Source organism: Arachis duranensis, unplaced genomic scaffold (assembly GCF_000817695.3).
Source record: "Arachis duranensis cultivar V14167 unplaced genomic scaffold, aradu.V14167.gnm2.J7QH unplaced_Scaffold_165934, whole genome shotgun sequence".
NCBI lineage: Eukaryota > Viridiplantae > Streptophyta > Magnoliopsida > Fabales > Fabaceae > Arachis > Arachis duranensis.
Window position 1 is genome coordinate 1193632 of NW_026264258.1, and position 16773 is coordinate 1210404.

At 31.3% G+C, this 16773-nt stretch overlaps 4 protein-coding genes across 4 annotated transcripts in view; 2 read left to right on the forward strand and 2 right to left on the reverse strand.

The window, feature by feature from the left end:
- Positions 1–1709: 1709 nt before the first annotated feature.
- LOC127743921 (protein STRICTOSIDINE SYNTHASE-LIKE 6) lies at positions 1710–8246 on the reverse strand. The gene is made up of 6 exons (XM_052256138.1): positions 7454–8246; positions 4708–5512; positions 3976–4283; positions 2892–2998; positions 1837–2165; positions 1710–1751 (listed from the first exon to the last, which is right to left on the reverse strand). Exons 3-6 carry the CDS (start codon positions 4089–4091, stop codon positions 1710–1712), a joined length of 594 nt encoding a protein of 197 aa, XP_052112098.1. The 5' UTR covers positions 4092–4283; positions 4708–5512; positions 7454–8246.
- Positions 8247–9284: 1038 nt separating this feature from the next.
- LOC127743913 (uncharacterized) lies at positions 9285–11754 on the reverse strand. The gene is made up of 5 exons (XM_052256128.1): positions 11448–11754; positions 11073–11204; positions 10764–10852; positions 10359–10456; positions 9285–9581 (listed from the first exon to the last, which is right to left on the reverse strand). Exons 2-5 carry the CDS (start codon positions 11080–11082, stop codon positions 9473–9475), a joined length of 306 nt encoding a protein of 101 aa, XP_052112088.1. The 5' UTR covers positions 11083–11204; positions 11448–11754; the 3' UTR covers positions 9285–9472.
- Positions 11755–12507: 753 nt separating this feature from the next.
- Positions 12508–15247, forward strand: LOC107477929 (endochitinase). Its single transcript, XM_021136851.2, has 3 exons — positions 12508–13002; positions 13722–13872; positions 14576–15247. The coding sequence occupies exons 1-3, from the start codon at positions 12546–12548 to the stop codon at positions 14967–14969; spliced, it is 1002 nt and encodes a 333-aa protein (XP_020992510.1). The 5' UTR covers positions 12508–12545; the 3' UTR covers positions 14970–15247.
- A 434-nt stretch (positions 15248–15681) lies between these two features.
- LOC127739665 (endochitinase 2-like) overlaps positions 15682–16773 on the forward strand; it is a 2195-nt gene continuing 1103 nt past the window's right edge. Inside the window, exon 1 of the mRNA XM_052256139.1 lies at positions 15682–15691. Coding sequence (XP_052112099.1) covers positions 15682–15691 — 10 coding nt within the window. The remainder of the gene's footprint in view (positions 15692–16773) is intronic.

Below are 16773 nucleotides of genomic sequence, written 5' to 3' on the forward strand. Positions count from 1 at the left end.
ATAAATAATTTTTTAAAAATAAAAAAGACTTCTTTTTCCAAAAAGAAAATCCAATCTAGCAGTCACTCTTAAAAAAAGGGGGTTCATAACACAAATTTTATTTGCAAATCATGAGTTATACAGTGGTTTCAGTAAATTTTCGACCGTCAAATTCAACATGTTTTTATATGTTTTTCTTTCTCTTTACATTAATAAAAACAATTTGAATATAATAAGTTAATAACATCTTATACACATTATTTAATTGTTTAGCAGCCATTAGACCACTTTATTAATAACTGACCATTTTTTATAGTTAGATCAGATAAAAATCTTGGGTTTGGAATCTTTAATGACAGAATTTTTTAAGAGAGAAAAAACATAATTAACAAAATTACAATATTTATTGAAAAGTGTGTTTTACAGAAATAAATAAATGTGGATATTTAGAGAGGATGAAAAATACACAATAAAGAGTTTCATGACCATTACTCTATGAGAAAGACATACGAAAAAGCGACGATAAAATATGTTTTTGATATTGCTAATATGATTCGTGATCTTAGGAGCGTTGAACACAAAGATGTGCTCATGAGGAGAAGAATCATACATCAAAGTAAAGATATTTATGTACTTCGTGGTAAAAAAAGAGTGGATACTTCATTTCTTTGGTATTATATAGACTGTTTGGAGGTATAGAAATAGAAAGAATTTTAAAAATAAGTTAGTACCTTAGAATTGTGCTTGGGAACAGGTTAAAAATCTAGTTTTACAATGAGTGTGAGAAAGAAAAATGATAGATTATATAGTTGTTAATGCTGATGTTGGGAAAAGAAAAAAGTGGGTGTGATGGCGATGTGTGATGTACAAAACAAAGATAAATATGTACATAGTGAGAAGACATGTAAGTATGTAACAATTCTATAAGTGAACTTAAATGCTTGATGGACCATGTTGCAGCTGAAAACACAAGAGGAGAAGCTTTATTCAAAGGCATTCAAGAATTTATTTCTTGATTGAGGAGTTTAATGCAAGAGAGGAAAATATAAAAATGATTGTGGACTACAAATAAGGAATAGTGGACTTCTTGATTGAGGAGTTTAATGCAAGAGAGGAAAATATAAAAAGGATTGTGAACTACAAAGGAATAGTGGACTGGATTAATAGAAAGGACGAAACAAGTTAGGAGCAAAGATTCCTAAGAAATAACCAATTTGGCTTGGTCGATTGGTCAGCTCACTCGTCTGTTTAAGTAATTGTTGGGAGTTCGAATCCCGCTTTGTGCATGCAGCAACTCATTGGCCAGTACAGACCTTTAAATGGAGCTCAGATCTGCGACGGATTAGTTATTAACCTGTTGAGTCGGAACCGTTTGGATAAACCAAAAAAAAAATCCTAAGAAATAAGACAAAGTGCAGGGAACATCTATTTCATAATATTGAAGTTGTTTATGGGTGGACAAAAACTTCAAACACAGACAAATGAAAACCGTTGACATCAAATAGTATTGATTATTGAATTTTATGGAGTTTTGAATAATTATGTGTGGTTGAAACTGAATTATAAAAAATTATGTGTGTTTATGTAGAATAGGTATTTTAGGTATGCTGTTAGATGTAGTTGAATTTATTGATTTTTTTTGTGTAATTACAGATTTATTTGAGGTTGTCTTTTGGATAATTGATATTTTAACAATACTGAAGGAGAATATCAATTATGTATAAGCTATCTCAAAAACTTTTCTCTTCATTTGAATCGAGTTTGTAACATAACTGATAAAAAAAAACCAGATTAAAAGCAAACAATAGAATAGTTTAACAATACAAATATTATAAGATTAGAATGTACACAACATACAACATATAGTCCATATAGAACTAAAAAGTTGAATAATGTGCATAATATATATAACTTAAATTTTTTTGAAGATGATGAGTTGATAGCAGGATATTGCTTCACATCAAGACGTAGTATATAGGGATAAAAAAGGGAACCACAATAAATGTGATCACCAATTTTAATTCCACTTGCGAATGCTAATTTGGGATCAGAATAGTGACCAATTGGTTTTCCATCCAAATCTACAGATATAATTCCTTCATTTTTGTTACATACTTTGCAAACATTCCTAAAGCCTTCTGAATCAAAGGGTATCTGAATATTATATCCAGTTCTGGGGTTGATCCCTGCATTAATTCAAGTACAAAAAAAAAGTATTATAATGTGTTATTTCTTCTTATAGGCATTGATACCAAAGTTTTAGACTATAAAAATTTGACTAAAAAATAATGTTTGCAGCATATAGTGATTTAAAGTTAAAAACAAAATACAAAATATATAGACAGAATTAAACTTGTTTTATATAATGATACGAAAATTCAGTTATAAAATTTTAAATCATTAGAAGCTAATAATAATAATTAAAAATGAGTAAAATTATAAGAAATTTTCAGATTAATTAAACCATAAAACATGGAGGAGGTCAAGGAAAAGGTTGACGGGTTATTGCTACTCTTTTTGGTATGAATAAAAATTATTAGCATAGAAGGAGATTGTCCCCTTATTTACATGAATATATAGAAGTTCCATTATTTACCACACAAATGCTATATATTTATATAGAAAAATATCTTTTAAAATGAGAAGATTAGTAAAATAATAAAATGAGATAATAATTACTATTAAATTTATAATTTTTATTATGTACGAGTTCTACTACTTTAAATATGATTATTAGATCTTTAATTTTTATTTTTATTTTTTTACTTTACCAACTTACCCATCACCAATAAAAACACCATACATATATAATTATGATTATTGAAGGTAAATATAATTAATGGTAAAAAGTAAAAGTAATTTTATTGAAATTGAGAATTGTTTTACCGAGCCCAGTCCAATCCAATATTAACCTTGTTCATCATAATGAATGTTATCAGGGTAGCCAGGTAGGTTATCACAGAATTTTTCAACACTTCCTTTCTTAGGGCCTTCTATGTAATATTTCTTGCACTTCATCCTGGATAGATAATCAAACAACCTTCAAATATATGCTCAATATACGGTTAATACAATATAATTTCAATGGAGTACAAGCCTTATTATTAATTTGCCCATATAAGTAATGCTAATAATTAATTAGACAATTTTCTTTTGAAAATGTACATTTCACGCATTTATTTAAATTACTAGAAGTGGTCTAATAGTGAGATATTTAGATAATATTACATGAGATGCTAGCTTCAAATTAAAATAAAGAAAAATGCTAGAGGACTATCAAAATTTATTATTTTTTGCCATTAATTAGCCATTAATATTTAAGAGCAAGGAATAAAATATATTGTCAGATTACTAGACTAAAGGAATTATATTAAAGGAATAGAGTTAATGGTAAAGAAATGGATAAAAACAATAAATTCTAATGACTTTCTAGCAACATGTATGATTAATAATTGTTTTAATTATAAATTATAATATGAAGGAAAAAAGATCCAAATGATGTGTATATATATGATTTTTTTTTCTTTTTGGTATTAGAGTCAATAACTAACTTTATAATACACTCTAAAGTCCATTGGCCCATTAAGATTGTTATTATTAGGATCATTACAAGATTATTAACAATCAATTAAGGGTACTTAGTCTATAAGCAAATGCTAATCATGGTGCAATACAAAAACTCTCTGAATATTCTTTATCTAAACACAAAAATTATTGGTCTTAAAAATAATTCATTCTATTATATTGCAAGTTATTAAGGTATAAACACCTATGGTATCCATTGCTATTTTCTTGTTTTTGTTTCTGTATACTTTTTTATAAAAAACCATAAACTTAAACAAAATAATTAAAGAGCTTAATTTTGATGCACTTAGAATGTAAAACGTTTTATACGATCATCCAATCACATTTACACTAATATCATATCAAAATTAAATCATAATATTTATATACCTTTACTTAAGTTCTAATGTTCTAATAGAATGTAAAACTTACTGAACACTTTCAAAGAAGATGACAAATTGCTGATCTGGTGAGACAGCAACACCATTGGGGAAGTAGAGATTATGGACAAGCACTTCTGTTTTCTTTGTTGTTGGATCATAACTCATGAATCTACCATGAGGCTTACCCTCCAACAAGTCTAAGAAGCGGTCCTTTAATAAGTACTTGTATGAAGCATCTGTGAAATAAATGGTACCATCTTTTGCTATATCAACACCATCCGTTAATTTGAATTTCAATCCATCAACCTCATCGGTAAGAAGCTCTACCTTCTTATCTTTTGTAATACTCAGCAATCCCTACATCATTAAATTAATTAAATTGAATTCTGAGTGTTCAGATCAGTGTTCACATTTTATAAGTTATTAGAAAGTGGCTATTATTGTCATCACACTGAATTATTTCTCAATTATTTGATCAAATGCTTAAGAACCGTAGCAGTGTTTTCTATACCTATATTGCTTTCATTGAATTAAACATGATATTATATAAGAAAACAATTGCAAATTTCGATATACCTGTCACATTATTCCTAAGACGACCAAATTTTGATATTCTAACTTGAGACTTTTTGCTTCTAAAAATCTCAAATGTGATATTTTATATTTTTATGCAATTGAGAATTAGTGGAATATACATTTTATGCCCCTTATATCAAAGAATCTGCTTGTGATGAGATGAATTTCCCAGAAAAAATACTACGAAAGGATGTATGATACTTACAACACATTCTCAGAACAGAGAGGAGGGTCAAGCATCCCTCCAAGACCCACAGCCAGCATATCCTTTAAGCTACATTCAATGTGCCTTCCCTTGAGTACAAAGTATCTTGGCTTTATCTTCCTTTCTAATGAATAGCTAAAATACTCTCGTATCGGCCTCTCCATCGACTTCACCAAGAATTCTATTTTTGGCCTCAAAACCTCCTCTATACTGTACCCGAGGAGCGGAGAAAACGTGCGCAATCTCTTTCTCCGAAAGTCCTAACTTCATCAGGTACATCAGCCTGCAGAACATCACAGATGAACTTATAAAAATATAGAGAATGTGGAAGGTATACAATTACGATACTATAGAACTAATCTTTTTTTCAACTAGGTAGGATCAACTATATGCAGATGAAGCAATCTCAATTTGTTCAATCATAAACTGATGCAGTATGGTTTTATCAGTGTCCGTTACAAGTAATTCCGGATACTTTCTGATTACCCCAGGAAGATCAGAAAGGAATTCAATCTTCCTCTTAAGAGTTTTATTGATGCTGGCAGCGAGAAAGAATTCTCCCAACAATTTCTCTATCCAAGCCCATATTTTCAAAGAACAGAACAACCTGCAGACAACATGGAACACAAGCTTCTTAACTGGAACACAATAGTAGCTGCGGGCTTTTAGCAATAACCCTATCTAATTTATTTCCCTTAACTCCAAGATCAGCCAACTGATCCAGCATCGACTTCAGCTTGTCAGTTGAACAACCCAATAGGTATGGTTGGCCTCTGATTGCAGAGTCAATACATATCTTTCTAACCTATAATGAAGCAATCCTTTTGTTACTAGTCTAGTATTTCAACAAATAAATTTTCTAGTCATACTAACTCATCCATAAAACAAGTATCACTAGCATCAATGGATACAAGCACATAGGCATTCAATAAATTCAAATCATAATAATGCATGAAAAGGATCAAGCAACCAGCCAAAATCATGTGGATATGACATACTGCTAAAAAACTCCACATAATCTGATATAATTATGAAGATCCTAAAGAAACAACTACACAAAATTAAATCTGGTAAGTACTAATTAATTTTATAATTAGTTTTTGAAAAAGTTCTTACCATATTTTCTTGAATTAATCATACCACCAGCAACTTGTAAAATCCTAAAAGGTCAGATATTGGTTAACTTGATGCCTAAAACACTGCAATAGCACATCATACTAGAGTGTATGCCAACTAGGAATTTTGACAGCATTGACATGGTTGTGATTTATGATGCTAAGAAAGGATATTTAACTTGTAAAGTACAATGAAACGGGTTTATTTCAGTTTGGTATCTTACTCAATTTAAATTTTTTGGTCTCGCTGTAGAGTATGTTTAGGGAAGCACCACTTCAAACTAAAGTCCTATTTGATTTGAGTAATATTAGCTCAACTTACAGAAAGATAAAGTCACAATGCATATAATATCGATAGGCAGAGAAGCATTGGCCTTACAAAATGATACCTTCTCAGAAAGAAAAAATCCATGAACCTCCTCATAATTCTCTTGAATGCTTGTAGATAGAACCCAAGGATATCTGATCAACAACTTGATATAATCTTTATCCACCACATGAATCTGTAAAAGCATATATTATAGCAATTAAAACTTGGTCGAAAGTAGTTATGGTGCCAAAAGAGGATGGAAGGAAAGGAATAAACAAAATGTATGGCAGGATACCTGTTTCAAGGCGAGGAGTCTAGCTTTAAGGAGTTGAATATTCGAGAACAGAATAGGCGGAAAAGAGAGTATTATGGTTGTGATGTGAACTCTGGGGACTCCAATATTGTGGAGAAAATCGATAATAGGAATGATGTGGTTATCCAGTGAGAGTGAAAGCAAACGAGGAAAGGAATCAATCAAATGTGAAAGAGCAAGACATTTAAGCCTCAACGCCTGGCTTCAAGCTTCTCAAAGAAGGAGAGAGTATATGCGACGAATGTTGTTGATGAGGAGGTGATCAGCTTGATGGATGCAACCTTGTGCATGAGGGATGGGAGGTTCTGAGAGGAGAGATACCTAGCAAGAGTGAAGCCGAGACTCTCAAAGTAAGGGAGGCAATGTGAAGAAGCTTTTCCCTGAAGCCCAAGGAGGCGAGTGTTGGTCCAAATCCCTAACACTCTCCACCAACATGTTGGAGTAAGAGGGTGACTTGGATGCGATGGATGAGGACTCCTCCTCTGACACCCCTAATCCTTAAGTTCCCGCAGAACCACAATAACAACAAATGCTGCTGCCTCGTCTTGGCCCTGGTCTTCTTCTCTTTTCTAATCGAAAGTGAAAGGTTGGTGTACGTCTACATGCATTGCTCGACAGCAGAAGAAAACGATGAGACAACATGCTCACATCAATTTCAAGTTCATCAAAGCAGCATCTCTAGTCGGCACGGCAACTTGAGGCACACCACAGACATCTCTGATAATTGCAATTCAGGAGGAGGAAATCAAGATTTAAGAACCTAAGACTTTCTCTAGTAATATTGTCATAGTCGCAAGTCTAAGAAAATTAACAATTTCACCACAAAGCACATAGTAAATTAAAATAGCAGTACAAGTCACAACAAATGCATTCAAATCCTTAACTTAACAGCCAGAATCATCAACAATATCAAGATACTAACACCATAAACAATTCAAACAGACTAACAGGGTAACTCAATTGTGAGAACTGAAAAAGATGTGATGGAGAAGGAGAGTGGAGACGTACATGAAGCAGCGACGGGCCAAGAGCAGAGCTGTAGAGTGACGTCACGAATTGCTGCTCAAAATCGGGGAATGATGGGGGAGAAGCAGCGAAGCAAGAAGTTGAGATCCATAAATCCCAATTTCATGTACCTTGGAAGAAGATGAGGAATTGATTACACTCAAGGTTCTCAAAACCGAATCATAGCTATGGATGTTACCATTTCCAAAAAGTATGCAAGAGAAAATTCGTTCATGTGATAGCAATATCTCCAAATCAATTGCAGTTTTCATCAAGCATGTTGTCAGTTGTTGTAATTAAGTAGTTGCAAATTTCAGTATCAAAACCTGGTAAGCGATTCGCCTATGCCACTCATGAACATCTTTTCCAATCCAAGCCATTGTGAGTTCTGGACCACATCTTGAGACTCCAAGGGACTCAACAGCTTTAGAAAAGCTCCTAGCAGATTCATGCAATACCGAAACAATGTACTCCACTCTATTAAACTCCACTCCCTCAATACAAGAAAAATGAGTCTTAACTGATTCGGCGAGCGATGAGAATTCCCTTAAGGATGTGTAATATCTAGACAAGGACCCAACCAACAGGCCATTATTCAAAGAGCCCTCTACTTTATTCAACTTGGCATGTTGAAGGGAATAGACAATTAAATTCTTTCTGATATCTAATCCGAAGGATCTGCAGTTAGATATGAGCTTCTTGAACTTGTAGATTTGCCGTGTTAGAAATGCATAAAGAGTTATACAAATGAAATCATATACATCAGAAATCAGTTTCAGGGAACACTTCAACTTCACATCATTATGCACTGTGTCTAATGTACAATTAAGAATAATAACAAGGTAATAAAACATAAAGGAAGAAAGGAAGCTTACAAGTGATGAAACAGTTGATGCTGCATATTGAAAGGTGTAGCCATGGAAGATAGAAAATGGTATATCAAAATAATAATGATAATGATACAAATAAGGGAAGAAAACAAACACCACCCTTCTCTAGAAAACTATAAATAAGTGCAAGCATTAAAGCGATGTCATCGAGGCACAGAAAGAAAGAGAGATAGTTAGGTACAAATAAATAACCATTTTGCTTACAAGTACAAGAAAAGACGAGTTTAAAACATACCTTCTGCTGTTATTACAAATTCCCTTTGGATTTAACTCCTGACATTTACCTTTTTCCTTAGCTAAGGTTTTTAGTAACCTTGTGATAATCATAGGATTCATGTGTGAACTATGAACATGTTTCCAGATTCAAACACCCATTTGGACTTTGGTGTCAATCAATTTTCTAATTCTTATGAGTTTGTTGTATTCATGGTTTTGGTCATTCAAATTTTGTTTCTTTATTTGTCTAATGTTAAGAGTATGCTATTCTTTTTTCCCTTTTTTCTTACTCCACAATCCACATCGAATCAAACTCATATCTTTATGAGATCAGAAAAAATTCTTTATCAAATATATGAATAATCTCTATTGACGCTTCACTTCCTATCCCCTAAAAAGAGAAAGGGAAAAGAAAACCCATAAGAAAAGAAAACTTCTTGCAAGAAATATTTAGTTAATCAGATCATGTAATTGTCTTGGTTATGATGATAAAATTGCAGCAACTTAATAATCCTAACGTCATTTCATAATGGATTTCAATTGTGCAAAGAATTCTACTACCTCTATGAACAAACGTTGACCGGATAACGACAAGAGAATTTGTTTGGAAACACATCTTATTCAGTACAAAATTGTTCTGAACTTGAAGTACAAAATTGATACTCAGAAAAACCTATCATTTGCCTTTCCCAGACTACATCAGTTTTCAGGAGCAAGATCCTCCTATCATGTGTTAGTTTTTACCACTGAACTAGATACTTTTATCGGTCCCATACTTGACTCCATCTATCAAAGGTGAAAATTGGAGCATGACATGGTTTTGTAAAATTTTCACGAGAGGAATCGAATGACAAACTAAAGAAATGGCATTGCCAAACTTATCCCAAAAGTAATATACATTGTTAAATCTTTGGGTTCATTGGTCTTTCAAATTATCAATCCTCTCAGTGGGTTTCCCTTCAGGAGTTTCTCCATTTCTTTCCTTAAAACCAAGTTCTGCCAAGTCCTGCTTAGCCATTAGGTTCCTGTAAGAAGTAGAAGCCAATGAATAAGAACCATGTATACCAAAAATAATGCTAACAGTAATCATGTATCAATAATATACGCTGAGCATGGAAACAGATAAAGATGACCAATAAAACTTTCCAAACATTACATTTCACCATGAGAAATACTTTGGATTATGTGAAGTTAGATTCCATCTTTCCTTTGTAAAATTTTCTGCGAAAATCTCCCATGTTGCCAAACTCCTATGCGAAGAGAACAACTAAAACTGAGTCTTAAAAGCCTGAAAAACAATTTTGCGTCCATTGAAGAAAGAACCTTCTTCAAAACTATTGGTTGTTTTACCTTTCATCTTACAATAACCTTATGCCTTAATATACACCTTTTTTCTGATCACATTAACTCTTTAAGAACTGCTCCCTAATCTTTTAACTTTGGGACAAGGTCATCAAGGAGATTGGTAATTAGCAAATTCGTGTGACCGTATTATTATACTTTTTTTTAGTCACATGCTCAATTAGACACGAATTTAATGGCATTGGTCACTCCTTTTCCCATTCTCAAAACTGCATGCTCACTCAAACAGATCACAAAAACTTTAGAATGATTATTCCAAATCCGCTGAATATGAGTTTTTTAGAATGCCACACACTAATTGAGTTACACCACAATGTTGTGCTCCAAAGATTAAAAAGAAACAGTGCACTAAAAACATTCCAACTTAAGCTAACCTACACAAAGAAAAACACTAGAGCCAATCAAATATGATATCGATAACACAGAAAAGCCAGACTCACTTTTCCATTCGGCACTGCAAGTACTTTTTTGAGAAGTCCCTGCATTTTTCAGACTGGTGACCCGCAGTTTTCAGACAACCCAAATATTCTTTCTTCTCCTGAAACAAACGCAACACACAAAAAATTGATGAGAAATAATTTATCCCCCTAACAATTCCTTGTAAACATCTTCCTTATTACCAAATAAGGGAAGAATTAATTACTTTCTAATATATGGATTGTATCAACATATTGATTGTATCAATTTTAGCATTAAGGAAACATTTACTCATTATCGATTCGACTAATCGTCCAGAAACAAATACACAAGTTGCAACGGCTTATTCCTCGAAATTCAACTATAACCATAGATATAATATAGGTTAAGACTAGTTGCAGATCGAGAAACTAAGATTAAAGCATTACCAGGTCACATAAATGCATGTGGTCTAATGGGAAAATACCCTTTTCAGGAGGCACTGGACGGAGCCCTCTATTGCCACCAAATGCGCCACCTATTAAAATCAATAAGTGTATCAAACCAACTATCAATTATTTTCTTCACTATTTCACCAAATTCACACGATAGAAGAAAAAATTCGTATTTGAAGAAACATAAATTTAAGCAAAAGTTCCTCAAGCGCTTCAATTAAAATCCAGCTAGTGCTTATATAAATCACTTAAACCCTAATAATAATAAAAAACTTGGTGAGGAATAGAATAAGCAAATGGTACCTGCACTCATTTGTAGGAATGGAAAAGGTTTCGCAGAATCGGAGTCGGAGAGAGAGGAGTTTTGAAGTGAGGTGGAATTTGGAGAATACTGTGTTGAGCGCGGGAGCTCCGTCCGAAGAGAAGAAAGAGGCACTGTTTTGTAAATTAAGAATTATATAAATTTATTTAAGATATATATTGGATCAAAAAAATTTTGGAAGTTTAGTAAATGCCAACAACAGAACCAACTGCAACAACTAAAAAACTTCATGCCAACAATAACTTCAGCATCACTACAACAATAACTTCAGAATCCAATTTCAGAACACAAACTCAGCTCAGAATCTTAAAATTTAACTAGAAAATAAATATGAAACTGAAGAAGAAGTGGCCTACCGGTGAGACGCCAAGGGAGGAACGGCGGTGACAGAGTGAGCTCGGAGGAACACGGCGCTGACAGTGACCTCGTAGAGATAGAGAGAGAGCTTGAAGAGAGAGACGCCGGGAACAGAGCTCGTTACGGCGAGGAGACGACAGACGAGCAGGAGCAGTTCGCGACGGCAACGAGAAGAGCTCCGAGCAGAGATTCCACGGCGAGGAGAAGAGGGTGAGTGGCAGAGACGTTCGGAGACGGCACCCTCTGTCAGTCAAATTCCGGCGGCGACGGTGAGCTCTGGCTGGCTGATGAGTGTTGATGATGAGTTGATGAATTGCAGGACTGGGGAGGCCTTTACACTAACAGGAATTTTTTTATTTTTGTCATTGGGCCTAACCGAAAAAGCCCAAATTTCTTGAATTGGCCCAAACTGACCGGAAATGAGAATCCATTTCTTTTTTTTTTATATATGAAGACATTCTTATTATAAATTATAAATTATTTAATGTTTAACGGTAAATGGTCTCAAATATCCATTATGAGATTAACATATCATCAAATTTTAAAAATAAAAATGTTATGAAATAAATTTTTGAAAAATGCCTCAAACAATTTATTTATAATTATTAAATGTTGAAATACTTCGTTAAAAAGACATTGTAAAAAATAATATTTAAATTAAGTAAATTACTAAAAATGATAAAGTACATAATTTTTCTTCGATTATCACATTAAAAATAGTAGTTGCTTTTGTAATTATTAGTATTATTATTATCATCATCATCATCATAAAAACAAATATTACACATTATATAATAACAATTTTAATACTTTAATCTAATAATTATTTTAGTACCTTAAAAAATTAAAAAAAATAATAAAAAAGACAACATAACCGACATGACCATGTTATACTAGTAAATTATAATATCAACAATGGTGGAAGCAGCCCACGTTGAGAATAAACAAATAACAACAATAGAAAATAAAGAGAGAGAAAAATCAATTAATGGTATCCTAACGTATAGCGCACTTATAAATACCTTCATTGCCTTAATCATATTGACTCATCACTCAAAACATTAGTCTTCTTCTTCTTCTTCCTTACTCTCAAAAAAATGTTAAACGCCAAATTGCCTTATTTACTTTCTCTAACCTTATTATTGTTGTTGCTTGGTGCCAAGGCAGAACAATGTGGTAGACAAGCAGGTGGAGCATTATGCCCTAACAATTATTGTTGTAGTCAATTTGGTTGGTGTGGTGAGACAGATGATTATTGTTTAGCAAGTAAAGGTTGTCAAAGCCAATGTAGGGGTCCACCAACACCTTCACCACCACGACCACCATCACCGGCGCCACCCGGTGGCGACGTTGCAAACGTCATTAGTTCCTCTATATTTGATCAAATGCTTAAGTACCGTAACGATCCACGGTGTCATGCCAATGGATTCTATACCTATAATGCTTTCATTACCGCCGCTCGATCTTTCAACGGCTTTGGCACTACCGGCGACGATGCCACTCGCAAAAAGGAGGTTGCGGCTTTCTTGGGTCAAACTTCTCATGAAACTACAGGTTAATCTAGCTCTAATAATAAGATCATATATATTATTATATCCACTTGGTGAGAAAATTTACATGAAAGCGATTTGGATATTATATTTAAAACATGATATATTATATTTAAGGAAAAGTATAAGGAACTAAAAGTTTATCACCCAAAAACTAAACAAAACTATATTAATTTATATCAATAATTAATTAATTTTAAATTTTTTAAATTCAAAATCTAAAAAATTTTAAATTAATTAAATAAACCTAATTAAAATCTATAAAAACATTCTTCTTTTTTCTCACATTAATCTATCCACTTTTAACAATCACAAATTCAAAAAATATATAAAAAATATCCATTTAATATGAAAAAGAAACATTCTAATACTTAGTAGAAGAAATATCTATATATATTAACTCGTAAAAATTTTAAATTTATCCAAAAGATATTTGGCTGAATTTTGGCGTGCATCGTGGATATGGATGACTTCTAATCTATTTCTTTATGTAACATAGATATATACACAGTTTCATTCAACAATCACAATCAACTTTTACATATTTTAGGTAGCTAGAAACTAAAGCCTCCATTACGTATATATAAATTAAGTGTCTTTATTTTCGAGTGAACATATGAAATTATGAATAGTACATTATTGATCATATGGTTATTATTATTAATATTATTATTATTATTAACTAATTAATTAATTATATATGTAAATGTTTTAAATAATTAGGAGGATGGGCAAGTGCTCCTGATGGACCATACGCTTGGGGATATTGCTTTCTCCAAGAAAATAGCCAGTCAGATTATTGTAGCCCCTCTGCACAATGGCCATGTGCTCCTGGTAAAAAATATTATGGCAGAGGACCAATCCAAATCTCCTAGTAAGTTTTCTACTATAGCATGCATGAATTTACCAATTAATCTTGTCTAAAACTATCATTAAAAAAAATCTTGTCTAAAACAGTTAACAAATTTTTTATAACAAGTAACAACATATAATAAAGTATTATCCTACTAGGTAAACTATGATTAATTACATAGATTAAATGATGTTAGTAAATTTTATTATGTTATATGTCTACAATAAAACTATTTATATATAGATTTCTTTAACAATATAATCTTCTTAGCTCTTTTATATTTTTTGTCATTTGTCTATATTTCATCTGATGCATCATTCTAATTAAATTTTTGTCAGATATTTTTTTCACATATCCAAATAAGTTGAGATGATATTCTATCACATATTTTTTGAACAATAAACATTATTTATTTGATCATTCATCCATCTTAGCGTCATTATTTTTGCCACGTTTAATTTATGTTCATGCTTACTTGCCTTTTATTATGACTCAACTTACACACTTTTTATCACATATAAAATCTGACATATTTTATCATCACGTTGACCATTCTTTTTAAAAAATTGAATATAGAGAGAGAGAAAGAAAGAGATTAAATTGAATTAAATAAAATGATGCAAATAATTTATTTAATATATATAGATGTGTAATATGATATTGTTAATGTGTGACATGTTAATATGATAATGTGATGTTACTAATCTTTATTAAATTCTTACAGCAACTTCAACTATGGACCAGCTGGTAGAGCTATTGGTGTAGATCTTCTTAACAATCCTGATTTAGTGGCCACAGATCCAGTAATTTCATTCAAAACAGCCATATGGTTTTGGATGACACCACAAGGAAACAAGCCATCAAGTCATGATGTTATCACCGGAAGATGGACACCGTCCGATGCTGACAGGGCGGCCGGCCGAGTCCCCGGATATGGTGTGATCACAAACATAATCAATGGTGGGCTTGAATGTGGGCATGGGCCGGATGCTCGGGTCGAAGATCGGATCGGATTCTTTAGAAGATATTGCCAATTGTTGGGAGTGAGCCCTGGGGATAATTTAGATTGCAACAACCAAAGGTCGTTTAATTTAGGTATTCAACTTGCTAGCTCGTGATAATTGCAAGTGTCACTACAAAAAATAAGGAGTTTAGCTACGGAAATAAAATCGTTAATGGTCCATGATTTAATGATTTTACCACCTATATAATCGCATTAATGTGGTTGACTTATTAATTAAGAAAAGATTATTATGAGTGTTGTGGATTGGAATTAGGGTTGTTATTGAGTTTGTCATGTAATTTTATTTTCATGTTTGTTGCTTAGCTTGTTAAGGCGTGTATGATGTGTGATTTTCTATATGAAATAAATGGTTGTATCTTTTATGTTTTTCCATTTGAGAGTCGTATTTTTATGGTATTTAATTGTTTAAAAAAATTGCTCCTATTTTATAAGAAATCATGATGTAAACAAGTGTTATGATTATCGTAAAATCACTTTTTTTTTTTTACTTTAAGTGATTTGTAATATTAAAAAAATATTACTAATAAAGAGAAAATTAAAGCTTTTGATTTATCGATATTTCTACTAAATTTTAATAATATGGTGCTTTATTAGTTAATACTACTTTTTTTAGAAAATTTTAAAATTTGTTTGACAACCTAAAGAAGTGCAGAGATGTAAATCAAAATGTGACAATCGTATGATTCAAGATGAAACAGAAATTAAACAATACAATCATTTAATCAAGACTTTTAATGAAGAACAACAGTCTAATTTTAATTATGAATTGCGACCTCCGTTTAGATAATTTATAAGTTTAAACTGTGATGGCCAATGGCAAAATAAATTATAATAGAAAGATTTATGTATTTTAATCTTAGTTATTTAGATAATAAGATCTAATGGCTTAGATCGACGATCCCTTAGTTTTTCTTAATCGATGAAAATTGACCCTAATTTTGGCCTTTTATTTCAACCATAATTAGATTTAGTTTAATAAAATTTTTACTTTTTAAAGTGTAGTATTTATATTTAGTAAATTAAATTAAAAATAATTTTTAATAAATATAAACAATAATAATTATGTTTGGTAAAATAAATTTTAAAATTTAAAATAATATAAAAATATAAATTTAAACATTAAATTTAAAAATTGACTAATATATGAAGTTATATTAGACTTTTAAAATTTAAAAAACATAAATCAATTTTAAAAATTATACTTTAATTACTTTCAAAAGTACTACAATTTTTTAAAAGATGTAGATATAAATACATTGTTTTTTTTATTTATCAAATATAAAATAAAAAATTTATACTTTTAAAAAGTATACAAACACATTTTTAAAAAATTTTATTAAACCAAATTTTAGTTCAATAAATAACAGTAATTAACTTTCTGTGCCATTCTCATTATTGCTCATCACCCATCAGGCCACATGAAAATACTTTTTGTTGAAAATTCTTTTTAATGGTACATAAGTAATTTGAATGATTATATCTCTAATGAAATTAATTATTCATATAGAATATATATTAATACACATATTTATATGATAAATTTAACGATAAATTTTAATATATACCTAATATTTTTGTATTTTAAATCTCACTATCATAATTTTTTAAATTAGATAAATTTTCTGTTAATAGTAGTCAAGATTCAATAACAGTAAAAATAAATATATAATAATTAATTTTTAATATACCCAGTATTTTTCGTTATCTGTTCACAAAATCTTAGTGGAGTTTTATATGTGACGATTACAAAGAACACGACAAACATCCCCTTCAATAAGCTAATCTACTGCTGCCTCTATGGATTATTATATTTAGCTTATATTTAAAAATAAAAAGTCCTTTAATTATCGAAAAGAGAAATATTATATGTACATTAAAATTAATTATTTGTATAAAAT